The sequence below is a fragment of the Calidris pugnax genome, unplaced genomic scaffold (genome assembly GCF_001431845.1).
Source record: "Calidris pugnax isolate Ruff unplaced genomic scaffold, ASM143184v1 scaffold70, whole genome shotgun sequence".
NCBI lineage: Eukaryota > Metazoa > Chordata > Aves > Charadriiformes > Scolopacidae > Calidris > Calidris pugnax.
In genome coordinates, this window is record NW_015090862.1 from 1,662,085 (window position 1) to 1,685,653 (window position 23,569).

The 23,569-nt window shown below is 37.8% G+C and overlaps 1 protein-coding gene across 10 annotated transcripts in view; it reads left to right on the top strand.

Moving 5' to 3' along the window:
- The window catches only part of CIB2 (calcium and integrin binding family member 2), a 52,321-nt gene extending 31,716 nt beyond the window's left edge, over positions 1-20,605 (top strand). For all 10 annotated transcript variants that reach the window (XM_014944495.1, XM_014944496.1, XM_014944497.1 and 7 more), the window contains 4 exons: positions 5,482-5,593; positions 15,546-15,693; positions 15,789-15,984; positions 20,197-20,605. In XM_014944495.1, the coding sequence (XP_014799981.1) occupies positions 5,482-5,593; positions 15,546-15,693; positions 15,789-15,984; positions 20,197-20,218 (478 nt within the window). In that variant the 3' untranslated portion in view covers positions 20,219-20,605. The remainder of the gene's footprint in view (positions 1-5,481; positions 5,594-15,545; positions 15,694-15,788; positions 15,985-20,196) is intronic.
- Positions 20,606-23,569: the final 2,964 nt, after the last annotated feature.

The window sequence follows — 23,569 nt, forward strand, 5'->3', positions numbered from 1 at the left end:
ACAAATCCAGGAATAGGAATGCTAGCATCCAGAAGAATTTTTTGAAATGAATATGACTGCGGGGCCTGTAGTCACTACTGCAAAGACTGTGAGGCTGGTTGCAGGTCCTGAATATACATAATGGTCTGGATATGGTAAAGGCAGTCTGTCCAAATCTGTATGTGTTCTGACAGCACTGCAAAAACTTACATTGCTCCCCTGACAAAACATAAATGTTTCTGGAACTATGACAGGTAGCTAAAGCAGATTTAGGTTTTCAGATATGCGTGGTGTTGAGGGGTGTGCCAAGTAAAAGGGCAAAAAGCCTTTCCTCTCTAGGTCACAACTGCTTCTGGTGTGTTCAAGTCATCTTATGGAAGCCTTCTGCTTCTGTAAGAACAGGAGAAATATTAAATCCTTTACAACAGAAGCTTGTTTATTTTCCATTTACTGTTAGTAGTTAATGTTATTGAGACATGTCAGAACAGTCAGTAATCTGTACAGTGCCAACCAGGGCAGCATTTGAGAGATGATTACTGGGGTCTGAACACCAGTATTGCTCATAGTCCTTGATCCCGGTATGGCAGAGGTGTGACAAATTGATGTAGTGATGTATTGCTTTTGTTTTCTACAAAATCTGGTCACTTGAGAGACTGGCAATCCAATGCTTCATTTGTCATAGAACAGTGTGTGGTGGCCCTGGAGAACTTTCCAGCGTAAAGAACTTTCAGTGGTAAAAGGTGTTACTGTTTTTTTGTTGTTGGTTGGTTTTTTTGTTTGTATGTTTTATTAAAAAGGATAACGGAGCTTGTGCAACATGCTATATGTTGGGTTTGGAACCTAAGCTAGAGAAATCTTAAGGCCTTTATCATTGTGATATTTGCTATTCGTGCCAGGTGACAAGGGTATCACACATAAAGTTGTAGGGTCCTTGCAGATAAAAGCGTGTGAAAGACTATTTTATTGCTGCAATTTAGTTTGCAGGAATTGGATCACAGCCACTTCCTACAGACTCATTTGGATGCTTTAGTGTGAAATCCACTCAGGTGGAAAGCTCTTATACCTACAGATCTTTGAGCGATTTGTGAATTAATGGAAGAGTTAGGAGGAGGAGAGCGGGATGTCAGAGCTGCCCTCAAATCTACCCTTAATTACTTGCACATTTCTGTGTCCATCATCTGCCTTCCAGCTGATTGCAGCAGAGCCCATCTGAGCCCGAGGCAGTGTGCTGAAAGGGAAGGCTGCCTACTCACTAGTGCCTGGCAGCTCCTTTCTGCTCGTCTTCAGAGAGAAAAGAAAGACTCAATTTCAAATGGACAGACTGGCAGCATACTATCCATTTGTAAAAAATAAATATTTTCTGCATTGGGGATGTTTCTAAATAAAACACAGGTGTAGAAACTGCACGTGTTAACATATTAATATGTGTATGTAGTAGGGACGTATATATATCTTACAGTAAAGTTACTTGGTAGGAGGAGGAGCAGTTTTCTTGCTTTGGTTGTTTTTCCCCACCTCCCACCCCAGGACATGCCTTTCCCTTTCGGATTCTAAAAATGGAGTTCTGTCAGCAGATGTGTTGCTCAACTCCGTGCTTCTGGCCATAATTCCTTGCAGAAAGGAAAGAGAAATTAATTCTCTTAACCTGTTGCAGCAAACTAAAGGAATGTATTTTTATTCTGTGTCCTTTGGCAGTGTTTTTAGCTAAAACCTAGTCCCTTCAGAGGGATGCTTTGAATGTTTTCTTAGAGGTGCTTTCTGAAATGAGTGAATTTACATTCTACGGAGGTGTAAGTGTACTAGGGTAGTATAATTTTTTCTTGAGTTTTTGCAAAAGCTCAATGTCTGTAGTAAGAGCACAATAAGAGAATGTCTCAGTCTTGGGTAATTGTACTCACCACGGAGCCTTCAGGTGGACATATTATATTATTTACAGTTAATGTAGGTGCCTTGCCCACAGTAAAACAGGAATGCTTTTTTGGCCTTGTACTGGAAGACCCAAATAAGTTGATACCTGTGGGACCAGAAAGGCAGTTCTAAGATCTAATTCAAAACTGAATTGCTTTGCTGAGTGCTTTGCAATTAACAACACAATATCATCCAGTTGAAAAATCAGATCCTTCTTTCAGCTACTGGAGAGTTTAGATTCATTTCAGTATAAATAGGTTGTGTTAATTCCTGTGGACAAGATTGTGAATTCTGTCAGCCAGCAATGATGGGTTTACTTTGCAGTGATATTGCATGTTATAAAGAAACTAAACCTTTGTCCCGAGAAAAGAAGTATCAGTAAGCAGCTGGTAAGAGCTGTGGCTGTGCCCTCTTGTTGATCTCTCTCCCTCTAAGCCTCCATCATTGAAATAAAATTGTTGCTTCACAGCAAATGGCATCAGGGACGTTGCATTGCAACCTGTCGTGTGCCTTACAGAGGTATTTCTCGTGTTGGAATAATGTTTCTTGCTCTATAGATATAATTTCAAAATTTCTTAGTTAATTTGGTGAGCATCATAAGAAGCTTTAGTATTTCTACCAAAATAGTGCTGAGTACCAAATGACTGGGAGTCTCAGTGGTGACAATGAAGTGCAGCCTTAAGTACTTCTTATTTGTCACCTGAGTATTCAGTCTCTGTTGTAGCACTGTGTTATTCCCAGTACTAAAGTAACTTTAAATTCACATTGTTGTGGTGGCTGCTTTTGTTACCACGAGCAGGTGTTTATTTAATCATGTGATATGATTGCATTTCAGTAACAGATACTTTCCCACAACAGTTTTAGGATTTTGTCATATCTTTGTTCCCAGTAGAAGTAGACTCAGCTCTACTTTTTTTTTTCCCTCCAATCAAGAGATTTGTTCAGAGCTTTTTATTGAAAACTAAGAGAAATCCCATACCTTGCATTTGAGATTGATATAACAAGCTCGGGAAACTACGAAACACAAATCACTTTGTTCCAATCCCTTCTGTGTCTTCTGGAAGATATTATGGAGAACTCCTTTAAGATGCCCAACACAGTGCGTGTATTCATAGTCCTGCTGGAGGAGACAGAGCAAAGACAGAAAAGTCTAATACTAGAGAAAGCAGAGAAGAAAATCTTGGCAGTTAAACTGGGCAGGCATTGCCAGCTCGTGTGTTTTGAAATGTTGCCCACAATGGTGAAGCCATTCCAATGATGAGTGCTTTATTTTCAGGAAGAGTAGGGCACCACTTCAGTAGTCTAGCTTTAAAAAAAAAAAGTCCTTAGATGGATATTTGATTTTAAAGGTTTGCTTTCCCTTAAGTGCTGTTAAGCTGTTTTTCCTGTTGTATTTAGGGGCATCTTTGCTCTTTACAACAGAGAAATCGGTTGCTGGAGTGGGAGATGGCTGTTGCATCTTGTATTACACAGTATTTATGAAATGTCAGAGTGAGCTGTGGCAAGAAGCTGAAATATGCTTAGATCAGTGGATATTTAATTTCCTGTATGGCACAGTATATTGCTTCACAGTATAAACACATTAATTTCCTAAGGTCCAGACAAAACGTATTTCTATGTTCTATTTCACGTGCTCTTTGTGACACGTCATAATCATGACCAAAGAGGTGCTGAGTAAAAAGATGCCTGTAGATTATTTTCTCCTAGTTCTTGAAATTAATTACCCACATTAATCTGAAATAGCTCAGTTGCTTGTGGGGCTGACTGAGGGGTTGTTGAGGCTAATGCTGGAAAGATGAAGGGGTTGGTGAAGCATTACTTCCAGTTTACTGTTTTGTTTGTCTTCTGTTGTTTAAAAAAATGTTAATTTCTATTTGTAATTGTTAGTAATACCTACTGAGCAGTCAGGATCTTTTTTTTGTTAAAATGAATGTAAGTTCCAATATAATAAATACAGCTTTTCAATATGGATAAGTAGTACATGTGACCTAATGAGAGACCAGAATACTCTGCACTAGTACATAGGACATAGCAAAACAACCACTTTCTGTCCTAAGCACAGTATGAATTAGGTGTAAGCAAAATTGATAAAACTAATTATAAAAATTACATTTAATACTGATATTCTAAGTTTTTTGTGAACAACAGCTACCTAATCTTCCTTCCTAGTCTTTTTACATGTGGTATTTCTTAAAGGATTGGCAGGTCACACATTCATGCTAAATATATTGTTTTCTGACTAATCTTTGAGCATTAGGATACAGGTGTTCCCTCTCCAACCTTTTTGTGCTGTCATTTGAGAACCCTGGATTCCAGATATTTGTCTGCTAGAATGAGATATCACTAGGATCAGTAAAACCAGAAAATCAGTAGAATTAACCTCTCTCATATATGAATTGCTTCTACACAGGTAATATTTTACTTACCAGGCAATTTCTGTCTGTAGCTTTTTTTTTTTTTACAGCTCAACATTTGAGATCTATTGGTGAGTTTGAATTGGATACCCATTTTACTTGAAATGTTTCTATTCCTAGTTTGAGTGAGCATCCCAGTGAGAACAAATGTGCTAAGATAGTTTTAAAATTTGCATCCTACTTAATTTACTGTTTTCTTTACACATGGCTGTTCTCTCCTGGCTTTTGAAATCATTCACTGGAATATTTGGGGACAGCAAATAAAGGGTGGGATTAACACTTGTTAAATTAATTAACAATTACATCATAGAAACACTTGTGAAGTCTTTTCCCAGGTTGTGCCTGAGACTGAGAAAGTTTTTATAATTTACTGATGTTCAGCTTCTAAACCTTTAGAAACATGGATGTGTTTCATGGCCTTTGCTGCTTCTTTCTGAGCTTTCTTACCAAGACTATAACATACTGCTTTTAGCACCATAAGCAAGCCTTAGAGAGTGAAACTAGGTTTGTGATTGTTTGACTTGCATCTTTGGGAAAAAACACTTGTTTATTGCTTTAAAAAATATACTGGTTTGAATAAGCTGAGCCAAGAATGAAAGAAGAATACGTGCAATGGAATGAAGTGGAAATGGTCTGTGTGCTGGTGTCAGCCAGTGCTAGAACTGTAAGACACGATCTGCTACGTTAGAGAGACACAGACAGGAAAAGGGCTTTTTGAATTCAAAGTAAGGTCCCCCAAGGATACTGTTATCTATAGCATCATTGTTGCTTATTGTTTGGCTTTTAAATTCCTTGAGCTATTAAACAGCAACTTTTTCTTGCGTAGTGCAGATCAACCAATAATCTGCACTGAGGTGTGATCCCTGGGTATACTGACATTGGTCCAGGCCTGTTTCTTCTGTGCATGTAGTACCTATATGGTGCTTAAATGTTATATACAGGTATTGTGAAACACTACTTAATTACACACCTCAGGTTACGCATGGCTGTTAGTAGCAGTTATGCTGGATACTGCATCAAAGCCCTCTTTTTTTCCAAAAAGATGGGGATTTGGTGGGCTCAGACTTGTGCACTAAAAATAATAATTAGAGCTGCAATACAAATTTGTGTCTGATTATTGTATGAATGGAATTGGTTATTTAAAATTGGTCATTGGCTGTTTTTTTCTGCTTGTTTACAGGTTGCATGGCCGGTACCATGAAATGGCACCAAACGTTGTGCCCATGGACTATACAAAGGACCCAGATGTTAAACTACCTATGCAGCTTATAATAAACATGCCTGAGCTGAAGGTATCACTTCTGACTGCTTACAAACTGTATCTTCTTAAGTTTTGTAACTTTGTAACTTCTGCCAAGTGAGTTTGATATCCTGAAGCAATGTGGCACGCTGAGGTCTTCCCCTTCCTGTTACCATTCAAGGGCAAAACCAACCCCAGAAACTGGAAATGATTTAGGTGGATGTTTTTCTTGCAGAGATAGTTGGCGTAGATGTGAAAGGAAATGAGTAGGAAATAAAATGAAATTTAGCAGTCTTTCCACTTTGTATATATTGATCCCTTAGAAGCCAGTGGGATTCAGAAGCCAGCCAGAGAAGAGCTGGTTAGAAATCAGTTCTTATCTCAGTGCATTGATACGAGATTTGCCAGAGGTGTGCAAAGCATTGTTGATCAAAAGTAAAGATTTTCCCTTTTTTCTCAGCTGCAAGAGCACAATAAATACTATTGTTCTTAATTATCAGGAGTTTTTCATGGAGTCATTACATGATGTGGAGAGACAGTCTGTGTAACTACAAATGAGAGAAGCAGTAGGCATAAAGCAATCACTGGAAAAAAAAAAAGAGGCAGTATTTGTTTTTATTATTTTATCAGTTTAATGATTGAATATGTTTTTAACAGGACAAATATGATTTTTTAGCATTTTTTAAACAAGTCAATTAATTCTGTTGTCTGTGGTCTCATGGTTTATTTTCTTTTTCACCTATGCAAATTACTTGTCATCTTTAAATTACTATCTTGAAGAAACAACTATACGTTCACTGTGATAGTTGCATGAAGTTTTATTAAACTTCTCAAGAGCAATGCCATAAAAAACCAACAGGTGACTAGAGAACAATTATGCACTACTTTTCACAAGGACAAGGAAGTATTACATGCAATTACTGAGAGCTGACATGAGGTGTGAATACATGGAGGAACTCATTGCCACAAGACAGCATTAGTCTTCAAAAATTATTTAAGTGCTTTTATGGAGCAGAATTCCACAGATTACTATTAAGTTTTATGATCTGGATGTAATATCTAACACTGAAAGTCCCTGAAATGCTCATTGCATTAATCTCAGAATATGCTATAGAAAGGATAGCTGTGTATATCTCTTCTTTTTTTTTTTTTTTTTTTTTTAAATTTTTGCTTTTAAAAGTCTTCCTAAATACAGTATTTTTAGCAAGTCCCAAAATATTTACTGTAACAGATTTATACACTCCAACTATATTCTTTACCATTTATTTCAGAGAGCTAACAGGTAATAATTTCTACAACTATTCAAATCAACAGATATACCAATTATCTGCTACTGGTTCCAGTTTAAGTTAGGCTGGTGGGCTACATGGACTGATAATTATGACCGTTCCCATATTATACTATTTTTCTCCCTTAGAAGCAGTCCCAAGATCTGTTGGATTTATTCTTACGTGAGATTTGTCTGAGATGGTTTAATTAAAGGATCTGCTCTTAGCAGTTACCTGGAACCAGTCATTTGAAGCTTAGCAGCTAGAACAAAACCAAGAAGATTCTTCATCCTGAAATAGGAATATTTACCTAACTTATTGAAATGCTGTCATGTTGGATGGACAGCTGTGTATAAAAATGCAAATTACTGATGTATGCAATACAATACAATGAAAAATACTAATGGTCTTACGTGAATATAAAATAAGCTAATCCATCTTTTTTAGTAGCTGGCAGGGTGAAATAGCATGGGCTTCACAAAGTCTAAATACATAGGAGCGTCTTGAAGTATTCTGATAGTTTTCAGCCATCTCTATTTTTGCTTATGCATAAATATTGAATTCTTATCTTTATGATAAAATATATCATCCTTAAGGGGTTTTGATTCATTCGTCCCTTGCTGCAAGGAGTTTTGTATCTCCCTAACAAGTCTGCAACTCATTCATCACTGTAGCGTCTTAAGTGCTTGTGCTGGCACATCTGGTAGGGACAATCAGTATTCCTTAAGTTTTATGTTGTTATCTCTAGGATCTTGATAGTGCAATATGAAATTCTCTGACTCAGTTATGTGACTTTGTAGACTTTAGCTGCCAGGTGGCTGATAGTTCCTTAGTGAAAAATCAAGGCTAAGTTCAGAAAAGAAAGCCAGAAATTATAATCGTACACATTTATTATTATTTTTTGCTTCTGTGGTACAGGATTGAACACTTAAGGAACGGCTCATTCTATGAAAACCTTAGAGATAAAAGACAACTATATTTACAAGACAGCCTGGTACTTAAGCTGAGATGTAAACCAGAAATTTTATATTGCACCATGATTAGATTTTGAGATACAGGAGCACATGTTGCTACCTTAGCAAACTTAGGTGGTAATGATAATAGACTTCCTAATAGACTTCCGTAAGTAAAGTGGATGATAATCTATCTTCTTGCACCACACCACGTCTGTGAGGCTTTCTGACCCTGCTTTAGAAGATGTCTCCGGGGCAATGGAACTTGATTTTATGAAATCAGCAGGACAAAATCCAGTGTCAGATTTTATAATAATTCTCTCCCAAGTCTCATAAGGCTGTGGAAGAACCTTAAAAATATTGCTGTCAAACCACTCATTTTATTTCAGGAATTCAAGCAGTTCATAGAGAAAGTGCTTTCAATAGCTAGTGAGCTTGTTTCCAGTAAAATATCAGTTAAAGGAGACTAGATCTTCCTCCATAACTCTTCCAAAACATTGACACCAGAAGCTATTAAAGTGCCACCTAGGATCTCTGTTACAAACCGGGGTCTTGGTCATGGAGCATTTTGTGATTTCCTGTGCAGACGGCGGGGAGGGGGAGAGAGAGTCTTTCCCGTAGAGTTCCCCTAGAGTTCCCAGCAATCTTAGGTGGTAACTCCAGCTCATACACTATGAAAAAAAATATCTTTAACCTTTGCAACTTGACCAGACTGCTAAATAAATCCTTACGGTGTTTTCTTTCTTCAGTAAATTTTCATCAAGGTGAAGACATAGCCAACATTTAAATCTTAAAATAGAAATAGATGAACTAAATGTCTATTGAATTTTAATAAAATTAGTGATAATTTCAATGCACCTGGCTTTTTTCATATACACATTACATTTCTAGTTACTGGCAATGTTGAGCTCAATACCACTGCAGCTTCTGACAAATGGATACAATCAATAATGCACTTTTCTAAATTAGATTCTGCTACTATAAAGAAAGATCTTTACCTCCCGCATTAATGTTTTGAGCCAGGATTTTTGTGTTTCAAAGAAAAAAAGAAATGCTGATGGTCACTCACTTTAATTGGTAATGAATTATTCACTAACTCGTGATTCCTAAAAGTTGAAAGTGAGGACAAGAAATAAATAAATAAAGAAGGGGCAGCTACTTTAAGTTGATTAGGTCTACCATTACAGTGAGGTTAACAGAGCTAGTTTACTCCATCTGTTTCATTGCAGTTTCTCGTCTCTAATTTTGGCAATTTTGGTTACACAGGCAGCAGTTAAATAAGTTAACTTTAAGGCATATGGGCACCTGTCAGATTGCAGCGATTAATATTGCAAAATTGTAGCAATGATACGGGCTGTTCGGTAGGAGACCATATAGAAAGCAAAAGTGATTTTATTTCAAAACAAAACTGATTTCACTCACATTATCCCTGTGAATGTGGGAATGTAACCTGATGGCCAAGATCATGTATGATCTGTAGAAGTGGGTGGGCGGCCACCTTTGTGACACGTACGTCCCTCATCGTCAGACTCCTCCAGTCGGTGCACGGCCTGTCTCTGGTTATTGCAGAGCAGAGCAGTCCTTCTCTCAAGAGCTGGTCATAAAAACCGTTCCCCTCCAGGAAGTGCTTTTGTTTCATTCACTTTACAGTCTGTTGCTTTCCTTTTTTGGCTGGTGCAGTAACTCCATTGATCCTCGCAGGCCGTGACATTAGCTGCAGTGGCGAGTCAGGTAGTTCATAAATTGGCACCCTGCTGAAACAGAGTGACCAGCAGGCACAGGGACCCACCAGGAGAGAGGAAGGACAGGCAGGGAACAGTGACTCCATCACACCTTTCAGAACCAGCTAACAATAGGTTAGCACCCTATTGTTTTGGTAAGTTTAAACATGAGCCCATGCGAGTTACTTCAAAATAAAATGAAAACACTTCCTAAAATTTTAAGAGGATGGAATTTTAGAATTAATTTCAATGAGTCCATAGTTTCAAAGCTCTCCATGTAGTGGGCAATGACACCCAAGAGAGCAGGTTGATACTCTTCCTGAGCTTCCCCCCCTGCTCTGGCCAGTTGTCTTTGTCTCTGCATTCTGTTAGTTGTTTCTAGTTACAACGGGATGGTTTACCCCTTTCAGACCACTCTTGCTTCTCTGAAGCCCTTTTTTAACTGTGTGTCTCAATCACTGTATGTCCTCCAAGTGTAGTAAGTGAGGGGATTTTTCTCTCCATTGAACTCCAAATCTGTACCTGTTTGATAGTCTAAACCAGTATTGCCTGCAGTTTCCTGCTACAGTTAGTGAATCGGGTTTTGTTAAAATGCCTTATATTCCCACAATATACTATTATGTTCTCTAATATTTAATCAATTCCATATGCAACCAGAATCTATCTTTATTTGGTTGTTGTGGCCATAGAGCATCCTTCAGTGTAGAGGTGAGCTCATTGCTGAACTGACCTATGTTTCTGCTTTCTGACAGAATGACATGATCATTTTTTTACAATGTAAACATACCAGTTTAACTGTATTTTAGCCTTGGCTTGTGCAGTACTCTGTAGGCACTGCAGAGGACATTGATTACATTAAAATTATCATCTACACATGAAAAAAAATATTATTGATTTTGAGGAAGAAGACAAGGCAAAAAACCAAAAAACAAAGATGAGCTTTTATCTGCTCCAGGAACAATTTGCTGTTGCATTTGTTATGCTGCCCTTCCAAAGCACCAACCTCTCCTATTGAGATCTGGTAATGAACAATTTAGCCATTTTTATATTAATGTTTGTCTGATAAAAGTTCATTTCTATTTTTTTTTAGGAATAACTCCTGAAATTTGAGAGAGGCTTGCTTCTGATCAGTTCTGAATAAGTCCTGATTAAATAATCCAAAAGGATTCTTTCTTCCACTAGTCTGCCACACAGACTGCTTTCTGCATTTAAAAATCTTCCCTACTGCCAGTGGGGACTTATGTCCAAATACAAAAGAGGAAATGATCATCATGTTTCTGCGGATATAAAGCTGAGAGGTATTTTATAATGACTGCCCAGCCTCTCCAGCTTAGTTATCTTGACCTGTCTTACAGCTTTACTTGCAACCTCTTATTTCCAAAATGTAGTTTGCTTGTGAAAATGGACAGGGCAAAAAGGCAACACAGTGCTTTCCTAGAGCCTGTGATGGAAAGTAGAGGACAGGGGAAAATAATAAGTGACTTGATAAGATTTAGCTGCAGTCTCAGGAATAAACCCTTTAATAATTTCTTGGAAAACTAATGGTTCCATTTTATTGTATGGTGTTCTAGGTCTGGATGTTGGAATCGATGCCACGTGGCATTCAAAAATGTATAGAAACACAATTATCTGAGTAGAATAAGTGATAGCTAAAAAGATGGATGGCACTTTTAGGAGGATTGTCTCAAGCCACTACAGCAGCATCAATCTGCAAAACAGCAGAGTTTTAGCTGTAACAATTCTTTATTGTTTCTGTCTCTCACTTTTGTTGTGAGAGAACAGAAAAAGCTTTTTAAAATGACAAGTGTAAGTTTCTAGTTTTAAAAGGATTTTTTTTATACAATTGGTGGTTAAGGGAAAACAATCTAGGAAGGAACAGTATCATTTTTCCTTGTACTCCCTTCCCCCAAGGCTTTTCCTTTAAATATGATGGAACCCTAATCTGTGCTCTTTAGAGTAGAGGTAATGAAATTACAGAAAGGATGTGAAAAGTATCTGCGAAGGTAAACTAATACTTTCCATTGTGTAAACCACAGATATACTGCCTGAAGAGACATAATATGAGAAAGTTAAAGGAGAGAAATCGATATGAGGAAAGATTTTATTTTTCATTTAGGTTTTAGAGATCCATTTGGCAAAGAGTTACTTAAGAAGCATGCTTCGGTCCATTTAATTCATTGCTAATTCGTCTATGTCTTCAAGATCTCTGATATGCCAAATAGCTAATTCACCTTATGCAACTGCAATATGCTTCCTCAGTCACAGAGATCATGCCTAACATCTGTAATGCAGAAAGTCCCAGGCTTGATATTCACTGCTGATAGGGATATTTGCATCTGGGTACTCCCTGTTTGTTACCCAACACTGCTTCTAAGATGTCAGTTTACAGCTGTTACCATTACACTTAGTTCTGTTGAGGTTTGTTCCAAAAAAAAAGTAATATAGTGTGTTAGACATAAAAAAGATAATTTTTATGATATGTTTTCTTGTCCACTCTGATATTAAGCATTCTCTAATATTAAACATTTAACAGGTACACCAATTTTTTAATGTGCTTTTTAGGAAGAAAGGGGGCCTCTTCATTTATTTTACCCAACTGAATCTTATTTTGCCTTATTAATAAACTGACAATTTGAAATAATAGAATCAGTTGTTTTCCAATGAGTGAGTCTGTATGTTTATACCACAAACAGGCACATTTCCAAGCACTCAGGTCAGATTCTTTAGCCTCAGCAGTACCTACAGATGCACATCTGCTATATCTTCTCTACAAACCCTGCAGATAATGTGAGTGATCGTTATGTATCCTTTTACAATGACTTTCTCTCAGCCATCTGGCTAATTCTGGGGTGTTGTTTTTCATTCTGAGACTCTTGAGAGATGTGACCCTGCTGCATTTTTGAGCCTGTTGTCTTTTTATTTTCAGGAATCTCTCTTTCCTACTCTATTTAATTTCTTTTTTATTTTTATTTGGCCTGGTTTTGCCTTCATCTGAACAGTGGGCTCAGCCTTACATATTCATCTCAGAGCACAGTGAGCTCATTAATCTCCTACCCTTTGAAATCTGTAGACATGCTCCCTATTGTGGAATTACTTCAATCATCGAACCCTGCAGGAAAATTTGCATTTAGTATTGACTACCTTAATGGGCTGTTACTTGAGCCTATGGCTCTGTGGTCCCTACTTCACCTCCCCATTAAAACAGCCTTATTCATGGCCATCATCTCAGCCAGAAAGACTGGAGCCATCTTGGCATTTAGTGCGGGCTCAGCCTTGCATATTCCTCTCAGGGCACAGTGAGCTCATTAATCTCCTACCCTTTGAAATCTGTAGACATGCTCCCTATTGTGGAATTACTTTAATCATCGAACCCTGCAGGAAAATTTGCATTTAGTATCGACTACCTTAATGGGCTGTTACTTGAGCCTATGGCTCTGTGGTCCCTACTTCACCTCCCCATTAAAACAGCCTTATTCATGGCCATCATCTCAGCCAGAAAGACTGGAGCCATCTTGGCATTTAGTGGTGCCAAAATCTCTGGTTAAGGTTACTTTTTGAATTCTGAATCTTGATTGCCTCAGGGAATTACTCTTCCAATGTCTTATATCTCACCCACCCTCAGAAGACTGATACACACACTTACATGGTTTGCCATTAGATGGATACCTGCCTTTTGGCACACTCCAACTAGTTTCTGCCATGGAAGTTCCACATCCTGGAACTGGACACTGCAAAGGTCATCCCATAGTGCGAATCTACGCATTCTCCAATCACCTGATGAAAAAATGCTGCTTTCCAGGAACTGGATCCTCTTTGAGACTCCAACTAGTTTCTGCCAGGGAAGTTGTCCCAGAGGGCAAACTGCAAGGCACAAAGACATCTTATTAGAAAGTTGATGTATTCTGAATTCTTTTTTATCAGTTAAAAGAAAATGCCTGATAGAGTCAGGATTCCCTGTGAGGATGTCAATGGCCCGTATAGCTTCTGTGAAGAAGTATCTCAAAAGTCCAACTGGGATGGGCACTGAAATCCGTTCTTAGATTTCCCAGGTGACGTGACTTGCCAGATGTATGTAGGTGTGGTATAGCCTTGATCAGTCCATGCCTTGTACCAAATGTCTGACCACTTCCTTGTACCTGCATCCCAGAAAAAGACACTGCAAAGGTCATCCCATAGTGTGAATCTACACATTCTCCAATCACCTGATGAAAAAGTGCTGCTTTCCAGGAACTGGATCCTCTTTGAAATGTCCCTGTGCACACTCACACCTCACATTCCTCTTAGAGGAATTCAGCTTTTGTATGTTATGCTTGTCTTCTAACAAGAATCCTTAAAACTTTTTCATTATTTTAAATGTATCTTAAATGTTGCCTCTGGGTGAGTGACAAATTTCATTATGCATCCATATTCCCCCTGTGATTTCAGTTGAACATCTTTATCTTCAGCTCTTGTTGTAAGCTGCTGTGCACCATGTAACAGTTGTTGAATTGGACTTCAGGGGCAGCTGTGTATTAGTGGTACGTAGCCCAATTCTTGTAAGGATGTTCCTTTAAGGTGAAGAATACTACATAAATATAAAACATCAATCTGTTTGTGTAACTACTTTGTACACACTGCTTGTATTTTTTTAGTCTCCGCAAGTATGCAGAAAATGTGCTCTATAAATACATGTTATGCGTGAATTATCGAGAAAGAATTGAAGTAAACTAAAAAATAACATTTTCTGGTCATTTACTTCTCAAATACAGCTGTTTTATGAAATGTCATTTAAAATAATTGGATGGTTCATGAATACCTGTTAGCTAAATAAACTTACAGGAAAAAAAAAGAAATTAAATGGATATAAGTTTGAGCTCTGAGCTTTCACAATACTGCTTCTTTTAAAGCCAAATAAAATGCTGAATGCATATTAGAAATAATGAACATGATATACCATCACCAAAGCTATTTATGTTTATAGGAGATCAATATGTTAATTGGTGTCTTGGCTTCAGAAAAGGTCTGTAGAACAGCTTTGATGAGATGCTGCTCACAGCCCAAAGGATGTGCGTGTGTTTTATTCATAATCAACAGAATTGAATTGATTTTCCCAGTTTTACAGACAGAGCTACAAATTTATCTTTGTATGTAGCTGTGAGAAAGATGTTTTGTAACTATAAAAAACATCTGGTTTGGACTTCAAAGTACTAAAGCAGCTTTTCTTATGCTTGCTTGTGTGTTTTTCGTTTTAGAATATTGTCTTATTCGAAGTAGCCTTGACACCAGCTGGGTTGGTAGGGTGCTAAAAACAGATCCTAGGATCATCTCCTGCAGAGATGAAATTCATTTAAGACTCTGGAATTTGTAGTCAGTTCAACCAGAGGTTGGACACTGGTATTCATCAGAGTGAAAATGAAAGACGTTTCTACAATATTCTACTGGGATGTGACTGCATCCTGAATGAACAGACATGGTTTGGTTGATGGTTGATTGATGGTTCCATATCAGTCAGGTGTGGAATGCAGCTATTTACTTTTTAAGGTGGTTTCATAAATAATACTTGTTCCTCCAGCCTTTAGCCCGGTGTCGCTACAAGGCATAAAGTCTGTTTGTTTCATTGGCTTTCCAGGCTGGTCTCTCTGTCTCCTTCCCCTCCTGTTGTCCCCTGTTCCTACGTGTTGGCTTCTTCATGTGGGAGCTGTAACCCTCCTGACCACGTTGGTCTGACACCCTGTCAGCAACCTGTTACGAGCGAAACTCACACTCTTAGTACTTTTACCCTAACACTCACAAAGACGTGTTCCACGTAGGAGAAATGAGGTGAGCACCAGTTTAGAGAGAATGATTGACAATGAAGCTGAGAAAATTGGGGTGAGAAGTGGCACTATGCAGCAGTATCTTCTGCTGACACTGTCTGCTGAAGCATGGACATGTACATTTTTAGATGCATTTTAGAAGAACAAAAGTTGTCTTCAAAGAGCCAACCATAGAATTAGATACTCGTAATCATTAACAGGGAATCTGCAGGTTTTTTAATCTTCCAAATACTAATATTTTTGTGTATATGTATATGTTTTTCACAGGAGAATCCCTTCAAGGAAAGGATTGTGGAATCTTTCTCAGAAGATGGAGAGGGGAGCCTCAGCTTCAATGATTTTGTGGACATGTTCTCTGTGCTCAGTGAAATGGCTCCCAGAGAGCTTAAAGCAATCTATGCCTTTAAGATCTACGGTACTGTATCGGGATGCTTTGTACACCTTTTTTGATTGAAGCAAATGAGTGAGAGAGTTGCTGGTCATCTTTCCTTTTGTTCTTTTATTGATTAGATTTTAACACAGATAACTTCATTTGCAAATCAGACTTGGAGCAAACCCTCAATAAGCTGACCCGAGAAGAGCTAACAGCAGAAGAAATCACTCTAGTTTGTGAGAAAGTGATAGAAGAAGCTGACATGGATGGCGATGGGAAGCTGGGGTTTGCAGATTTTGAAAACATGATTTCCAAAGCACCAGACTTTCTCAGGTATTGTTTCAAGAAAAAGATCTTAAGAAAATAATTTCTTGCATGTTTTCAGGTATTTTTTTAGGATATCGCTGTGTAGTGTAACACAACAAATGTCAGACATAAGTACTTTACCAGAGAGCTGACTAGAGGATGACTTCTTACCCTAACTCAGTTTACCTTTCTAGAGCATATTCCATTTCTCTCCTAACTTGAAGAGTAAGAGCTCAATGACTTTTAATTATCTCCTTTTTCTTTTTCCTTTTTTCTTTTTTTTTAAAGTTTCCTGTTTGTTTGTGTGGTTTCTTCAGGAAAATATTTTGATCTATTGTAAGCTTAAATCCATATTGTTCTCAAGCCTATAGCAAGGATCTATGCTGGCTGAATAGGGATGTGTGTAAAGATTGTGTACATGTTACAAATATACTGTACAATTTCAGTTTTTTTCCTGTAGTTAAGGTGCAAAGGCTGGTTCATCTATGTAGATTTTCTGATGTCTGGAAAGATGTGGAATTGTTTTGCATCTTTCTATGAAGTGGAACACTTACAGACTCCTTTTTACACAGCTGCCTGTTTGCAGGAAATTGGCAGAAACTTAATCATCTTTCAGTCACATGTTGTTGAATTCTGCCAAAGGATTCAGAAGTTATGGGGGAGGATTAAAAAAGCTCACAGTCAGATGGATTGAATGAACTGTATTTTCATAGGAAATAAGGCTAAACAGCAGGATAGAATTAAGATAGATCAAAATTTGGGCTGATAATGCTAATGACGTTTAAGAACTTTTAAGTGTTCAACAAAGCACAGAGCAGTTTGTTTCTTTCATAAATGAAATTTCTAAGGAAAGATGTTATAACAAAAAGATTCTACAATAAAGCACGAGGACACGAACCCTATGAACCGTGAGAAACATCAGTGTCTCAAGAGGATTTGCTGCAAAGTCAGTGTGAATGTCTTTTATACATTAGAAACGTATCAGACATTCCTTGACTAATCAAGTGTATCAGCAGAAACTCTTAGAACGTGGTATGTATCATCAGACTCAGCTGAATAGGTGTTCTAATCTTTTGTTTACGTATATTTCCAGCTAAGAAAATGCTTTCTTTATGCTGCTATCCATATAGAAGCTGTTGGGGTCAGGTAGAGTTTCCTTTAGTGAATGAAAAGACTGCACTGTACCTACAGATCTGGTAGAGAGCAGAGATCAAATGTGAGGAATTAAGGCAGACCTGAAGACTCAGCAGAAGCTGTAGTTTCAGGAGTTTCCTGTGCCATGACTGACTTTACTGCTGCATTGTAGCGGCTCGCAAACTGCTGACTGAGAATTCCAAGCTGAGGATGCTGTGTGATCCAGTCATTTCCTGAGCAAGTAGCAGAGAGGAGTATTTGTCACTGTAGCTACTGGAATTACTGTCATCATTATATTTTTTTTCCAAGTTTGTTATGTTTTGGGAAGCTGAGGAAATGAGTGGAAAGACCTGAGTGCTGGGTACTCAACAGGACAAGAAGGATGAGTAAAAAGAGGGATGAAGTAAAAAGTACAGAGCTTGTTATAGATTAGGTAAAGAAGAAATAGAGAGGGAGGGATCACTGACAATACTGATAATCTCAAAGGACTAGGCTACCACGTATTGGAAGGCTGATCATCCTGTTGCTCTGTTTAAATGCATATACTTTAATCCATCTCTATGACATGGTGAACTCATGTTATCAAGATGTCTCCTTGACATCTTGACTATAGATGTATGCTTTCAGCTGCTCAGTGGCTGTGAAAATTAAACACCTGGGAACCAAAGCAATAGCCACTTTTGAAAATGGTTGCCAGTCAGCAATTGGAGATGCTGGAAAACTGCAGTTTTCAGAGACTTCTGTGAAGCTATGGGCAATCAGCATTTCTGAATGTCTGATCCTAGAATACCATACCGCACCTGGCATGTGATCCTTGTGAAAATGTTGACTTACCAGACTCCAGGTGATATTTATTTGTAGTAAAGGATTTCTTATTCTTTCCTTTGCCTTTCCACCCCAACAAAAGCCACTTCTTCACATCATAGGAGTAGGAAATGTAGGATGTAAGGCAGCTAGGTTTTATCCCTGGCTTTGCCACTGCTTGAGTAGGTGCTCTCTGCTAAACCACAGAACATTTTTGTTCTCTCTGCTCTGTTACATGGACCAAGGCCTTACCTGACTTCTGACAAACATTGAGAACTCTTGTAATGTGAACTATCCAACTGTAAAATCTCATTATCATTAAAATGAGCTATGAATTTACTCAGGGAGAATACCTTCTTTACCCGGTTTGTAGAAAACCTTGGAAGGCCAGATTCCTGAAATAATGTACACTCTGGTTTTGAAGCACTTTTTTTCACACAGCTTAATTTGTTGTGGGTTTTTTTTTAAGCTGTCATACTATCATGCATACTTAATCTGTACAGCAGGCATTAATTTTGGCACCACGATCCAGGCTTTGACCTGGTATAAGATAAAGTTCATCCACTGTACATTGACTGATTTTCCTTGTCTCATCACTTGTTTATCAAACCTTTACTTAATGACCCCATGTAGGTTTAACCTCCTAGAGACAGCCTTTGCAAGCTTTGTGCTGCTGTCAAGCAAGTGAAGATGCAGTAAAGTCTGTTGCTTGATTTGCACTGCTGTGGTTGAAGAATTTTTTTAAGACTAGAAGAAAACACTGCTAATCATTGACCAAGGGACAAGATACATGGATTTTTGGCTGTTATCCTGGAAGTTTGAGTAAGCTGTAAATGATGACGACAGTTGCTAGTTCAGAAACTTTGATCCCAGTAGGTTTATTTCACTCAAAATTGCTGTCATTAAGAAGCTGCTTGTAGTTTAATGGAAGTATTAGCACTCTGAACTGCACTAGCGAAGTGTTCTGTTCTACAAGACTGGTTATGTTTACCACAGGAAATTGTTTTATAAATCATCCTGGAAGTTTAAGCTTATTTGAATGCCTGAGGGTGGAACATACTATAACAATTTGAAATGGAGCTTGAGAAGAATATGGCATTAGTAACACCTGGGAGCTGTCAGAAGTGGACAGAGAAACAACAGATTAAACAAAAAGATGCCATTGGAAATGCAGTATTTCAGAAAACTTTGTGGGCCTTTACCCATGTAACAGTGGATGTCCTGTCTCTGGTCCTACCTAAGGCTGAAGTTAACAGAAGCTCTCTTATAGGAAGTGGACTTACATTTTTAAGAGTTTGGATTAATGTGGGACTCTAAACGTTTCATGAGTTGTGAACAAGATGTTTATAATTCTTTTTTTTCTAAAAACTTAGTGCTGGTAAGCTCTTTGTGTCACTGTACACTTGCTTTCACAATACTTAGGCTAGCACGCCAGATTACTGTACATCATAACTTCCAGTGTCACTCAGATTGAGTAAGTTCCTAGAGACAAAGTTCCTAAGGACCAATGTGAACATAACATTTTACCTCCAAATGCATACCATGGAGCTTCCTTCAGTGAATTCCTGACTCAAATCAAATAGCTGTGATTAAGTTAGAGCATTCTTTTTGTAAAGCAAAATCGAAAAACCATACATCCAGAACTCTTCAGCCTCTCAAATGCTCCAAATCTTTAAAGTTTTCTTTTGGCGTAGGCATCAACATTATAGTATTTACATACAAAAGTACATAAAAATCTCTTCAGCATTCAGTCAAGAAGGAAACAAACATATGGTTTATACTGTTGTGACATTGAACAGAGATTGCTACCTAGAGAAAGTGAGCTTTCAGCACACCCTCTTTAAATTGTCTTTTACTGTCCTGCCAAGATGCTTAGGAGTTTTTCTGAAAAAGGATGGCAGTAGTAAGGCATGCTGCTTGCCTGGATCATAGTACAAAGAGAAAGAAGGTAACAATCTTGGTTCTAACAAGAGAAACAACAAATTTATCTGCCTAATTTGGCTTGTTTAGGAACCCCAATGCTGTGCCATAGCAAAAGTGCAATTGGGAAACATTTAGCTCTGCTGTATATCCAATAAATAGGTCAATTTCTACCTGATTAAATCCAGTGCTGAGCTTGGCCCCCTGAGCTAACATTTTCAGAACATGGAAATTTCTCCCAGAATGCTTAAATCTTCCTGAGAGCATGGGAGAAGAGATTCAGATTGATTACACGGCACCTTCCTTTTTGTACTTTAAGGAAAATGTTGTGCATAATGACAGATGTGTTTATTTCTCTTAATCTTTTTCTTTCCTTTGCAGTACTTTCCACATAAGAATCTGAAGATGTTTCTGTGAGCCAGTGTAATCAGAAATGACTTGCCAGTCCAGCCTTTCTGAATCTCAGGCACTTTGGGGGATTTTGTCCTCTAATTATGGCTTCTTAGAACTCGGCAGAAAGTACGGAAATAATTCTCATCCACAAAGAGAAAGCAGCATCATGTGATCTACAGGATATTTGGAACAGTCATGTTTTTATCTTCACTGCTGGCCAAGCACTCTGGCAAAGGTGGTTGGTTGTTGGGTTGTGGGTTTTCTTTTTTTTAATTTTCTTTTAATTTTTTTCTCTCTCTTTTTAAACAGGTAGAATCAGAATATTATTAAAGGTATTTCCACATAGTTTTTATATTTATGAATATTTAATACTGCTCTTAAAAGCGCAAAAAAAAAAGAAGATTGATGGAGAGATTTGCTTTGGTGACTTTTTCCAAGAGTATTTGAAAGAAAGCACGGGCCTTAACTAATGAGATGCCTCTATCACTGTGTTGTACAGCTGGGGATCTTGCATGGAAGTTATCTTAGGTGAAAGAACTGCAGTCAAGATCAAGCTCCCAGTGTTGAAGACAACCACATCCCAGGTTTGCCTTTCAGTCACTGAAACGGCAGTTGCTGGGTTTGGTGCTTACCTTCAACCAATATTTTATGGATTGTCATGTCCTTATGAAACTTGAAATATTTGCCTTTTATATATGGTAACTGCATACATGATTCACTTCTTCCCAAGATAAAGTTAAAAATGTGTCCTTATTCTCAAAGGGAGTCTTGCATTTTACTCATTCTATGGGCTGATAATGTTGAATGGAAGAATATAATAATCTGTAACTCACGAAGACATTAAAGAAGCACAGAACTACTACTAAGGACATGAAAAGACATTTTCCTTCTAAACCAGCTATGCAATCTTTCCCATAAAATGCATGAATGCAGCTCTATATTTCTCTTCCCTTTCCAGCTGGAATTCAGCTAGATCTTTTTCTTTTTTTTGATTCCAGTATTGTTTAGGTACTGGGGCCTGAAGACAATCATATGTGTATTACTGTTTTAACAGTCAATAGAAGGGCTCTGTCACTTACATGGCTTCTGTATCAAAGTCATCACAATTAAAACTTTTGACGCATTCTTTCGTGCTTTGAGAATTTTTGGGCTAAGCACATACTAATTTCCTTTCTGGTCACTATTCCAGTTACTATAAAGTTAAATCTTTCAAAAGTTGAAATGTGTTATTCTTATTGAAAAAGATATTGAAGTGGAGAAATCAGTCTTTTTACCATTTCTGTAGGGATGATGATGCTGATCTACCCCAGAACCTCTTGCATATGGTGAGCTTGCAATGTAGCTTCCTGTTCAAATTTAAACAGTATGCATCAAGAAGAAATAATGGTATGGTTGTACGTTAAAAGTGTCGATGGACATCTTGGATATTCAGGGTATACAGGACAGATTTGCCTAAGCCAGTACAGTGAAAATGAAATTTGTAGTTAGTAATAACATTTATTTTAAAAATATTTTTTAGAGTGATCATCTTGATGATGTTTATAGCATTTTAATACTTCCTCCTACTGGTTTCTGTTTACATAAAGGAATTAGAGTCTGAATCCCCTTTGGCTTACTTACCCAAGTTAAAATTAGCATAAATCAATCCTGATACTCAGTTCTGATTGAGTAAGAAGAGATTGAAACCTCGATCTTTTTCATATTGAGCAGATTGTTAGATGTATTAGTTGATTCAAATGATTTGCAAGACACTGGCATAAAGAGAGATTATGTTGAAATTACTTCCTATTCATTGAAATCTCAGCCTGATAGTATTTTATCTCTTTGAAGACACACATTTAATCTTGAAATCCTTGTGAGATGTGTTTTTCTGTCATGACTAGTGTGTATTGAAAACTTTCAGGTTGCATGATTCTGGGTCAGGTTATTCAGACCAAAAGGATCTGGTGCTGCTGACATAGGTCAGTTTCCTTTGACATCAGAGTTCTTCTTCTATGTTTTAAATTTTCTATTAGCTAAAATTCTTTCCTTCCTGGCACTGTGTGTCATTCCATGATTAGATCATCCTCCCCTCTTAAAGGAAGACCTCAGTTGCCATGGAATGTGCTTGGTGTGTTGTTTCCCTGTGTCCTCCCTGACCTGAATGTCACAAAGCAGTTGAAGAGACACAGTCAGAGATGTTTAACCCTGGAGTCATCCATGTGAGCTGTGAAACAAAGAGAAAAAGAAATCAGGAGCACCCTGTGAAGGAGTGCTCATGGCCACAGTTAAAGAATTCTTGCAGAATACTGCAGGTAGAAGTGTATGCAGTTGTCCTAACTCCTTTTATTTCTTTGACTTGCATTCATCTCCTGGAACAAAAACCCAAGCAGCAGAGTGTGTTCCTGGAGTTTGAGTGAGATACGTGCTCTCAATGCTTCCAGAGCAAAATAATCCTACCGAGTAGCGGGTAAGTTCTTATACGACCTAATGGCAAAGGCAAAGGGTAGAGTTCTAAAGAAACTTTGTATTTGCAGTTTCTTACTTGTCTGTGGCTGGATGACTTGACACTGTAGCTTTTGTTATGGGAAGAGTGTTGAGTGAACGGAGTGCAGCGTGATGCACTGCAAATTTAAGTGATGTTTTGAGGTTAAAAAAAAAACACAGCTGTATTTCTGCAATAGCATTATTGGCACAATCTTGCAAATTCACTAGCAAGTGTTTCTTCAACCAGGTGTACTTATTCAAAAGGGCTACCAGACAATATGGAAAGAAGCTGAAACAGTAAAAGAGATTCAGATTTAAAACAATTTTCAATTTGGCCTTAAAAGCAAGAGAGCATACATTTCGTATTGCAAAAAGAAGTTCTTAAATATGAATCGACATTTCTATATTTACCTTCAAAAATGGACAAATAAAAAGGAAAACTATTACCTAAAGCCTCTATTAAAATAGCTAAGTGCATGTGTTTGCTCTAGTTTATATACACTCAAGGCATCTTAGGGACAAAAAAGAGCTAGTGAAAGTGAATAAAACAGTGTCAAAAAGCAAGTAATAGCCAAGTTATTTATTAACACACTTGAGTTTATCATTGTTTTAAGGGAATACCATAAGCTGAGGTTTATAAAAGCCTGCAGGCCAAAATCTGATCTGCGTTACCTCCATACTAATCCTCAGTAACTCTGCTGACTTCAGTGGTATTAACTCATCTGTCTGTAATTAGATCTGTGTTGAGGAAAGAAGTCAGGGTGTTTTTTCAGCAGTACTTTGTGCTCTCTCATGCCCTTTTAATGTAATCTTAAAATGCTGAATGTTCTTTTGTTAGTCGATAACCACATGCTCCTTTTTCTCAGCAGACTCAGTGTTGGAATCTCTTGCAATT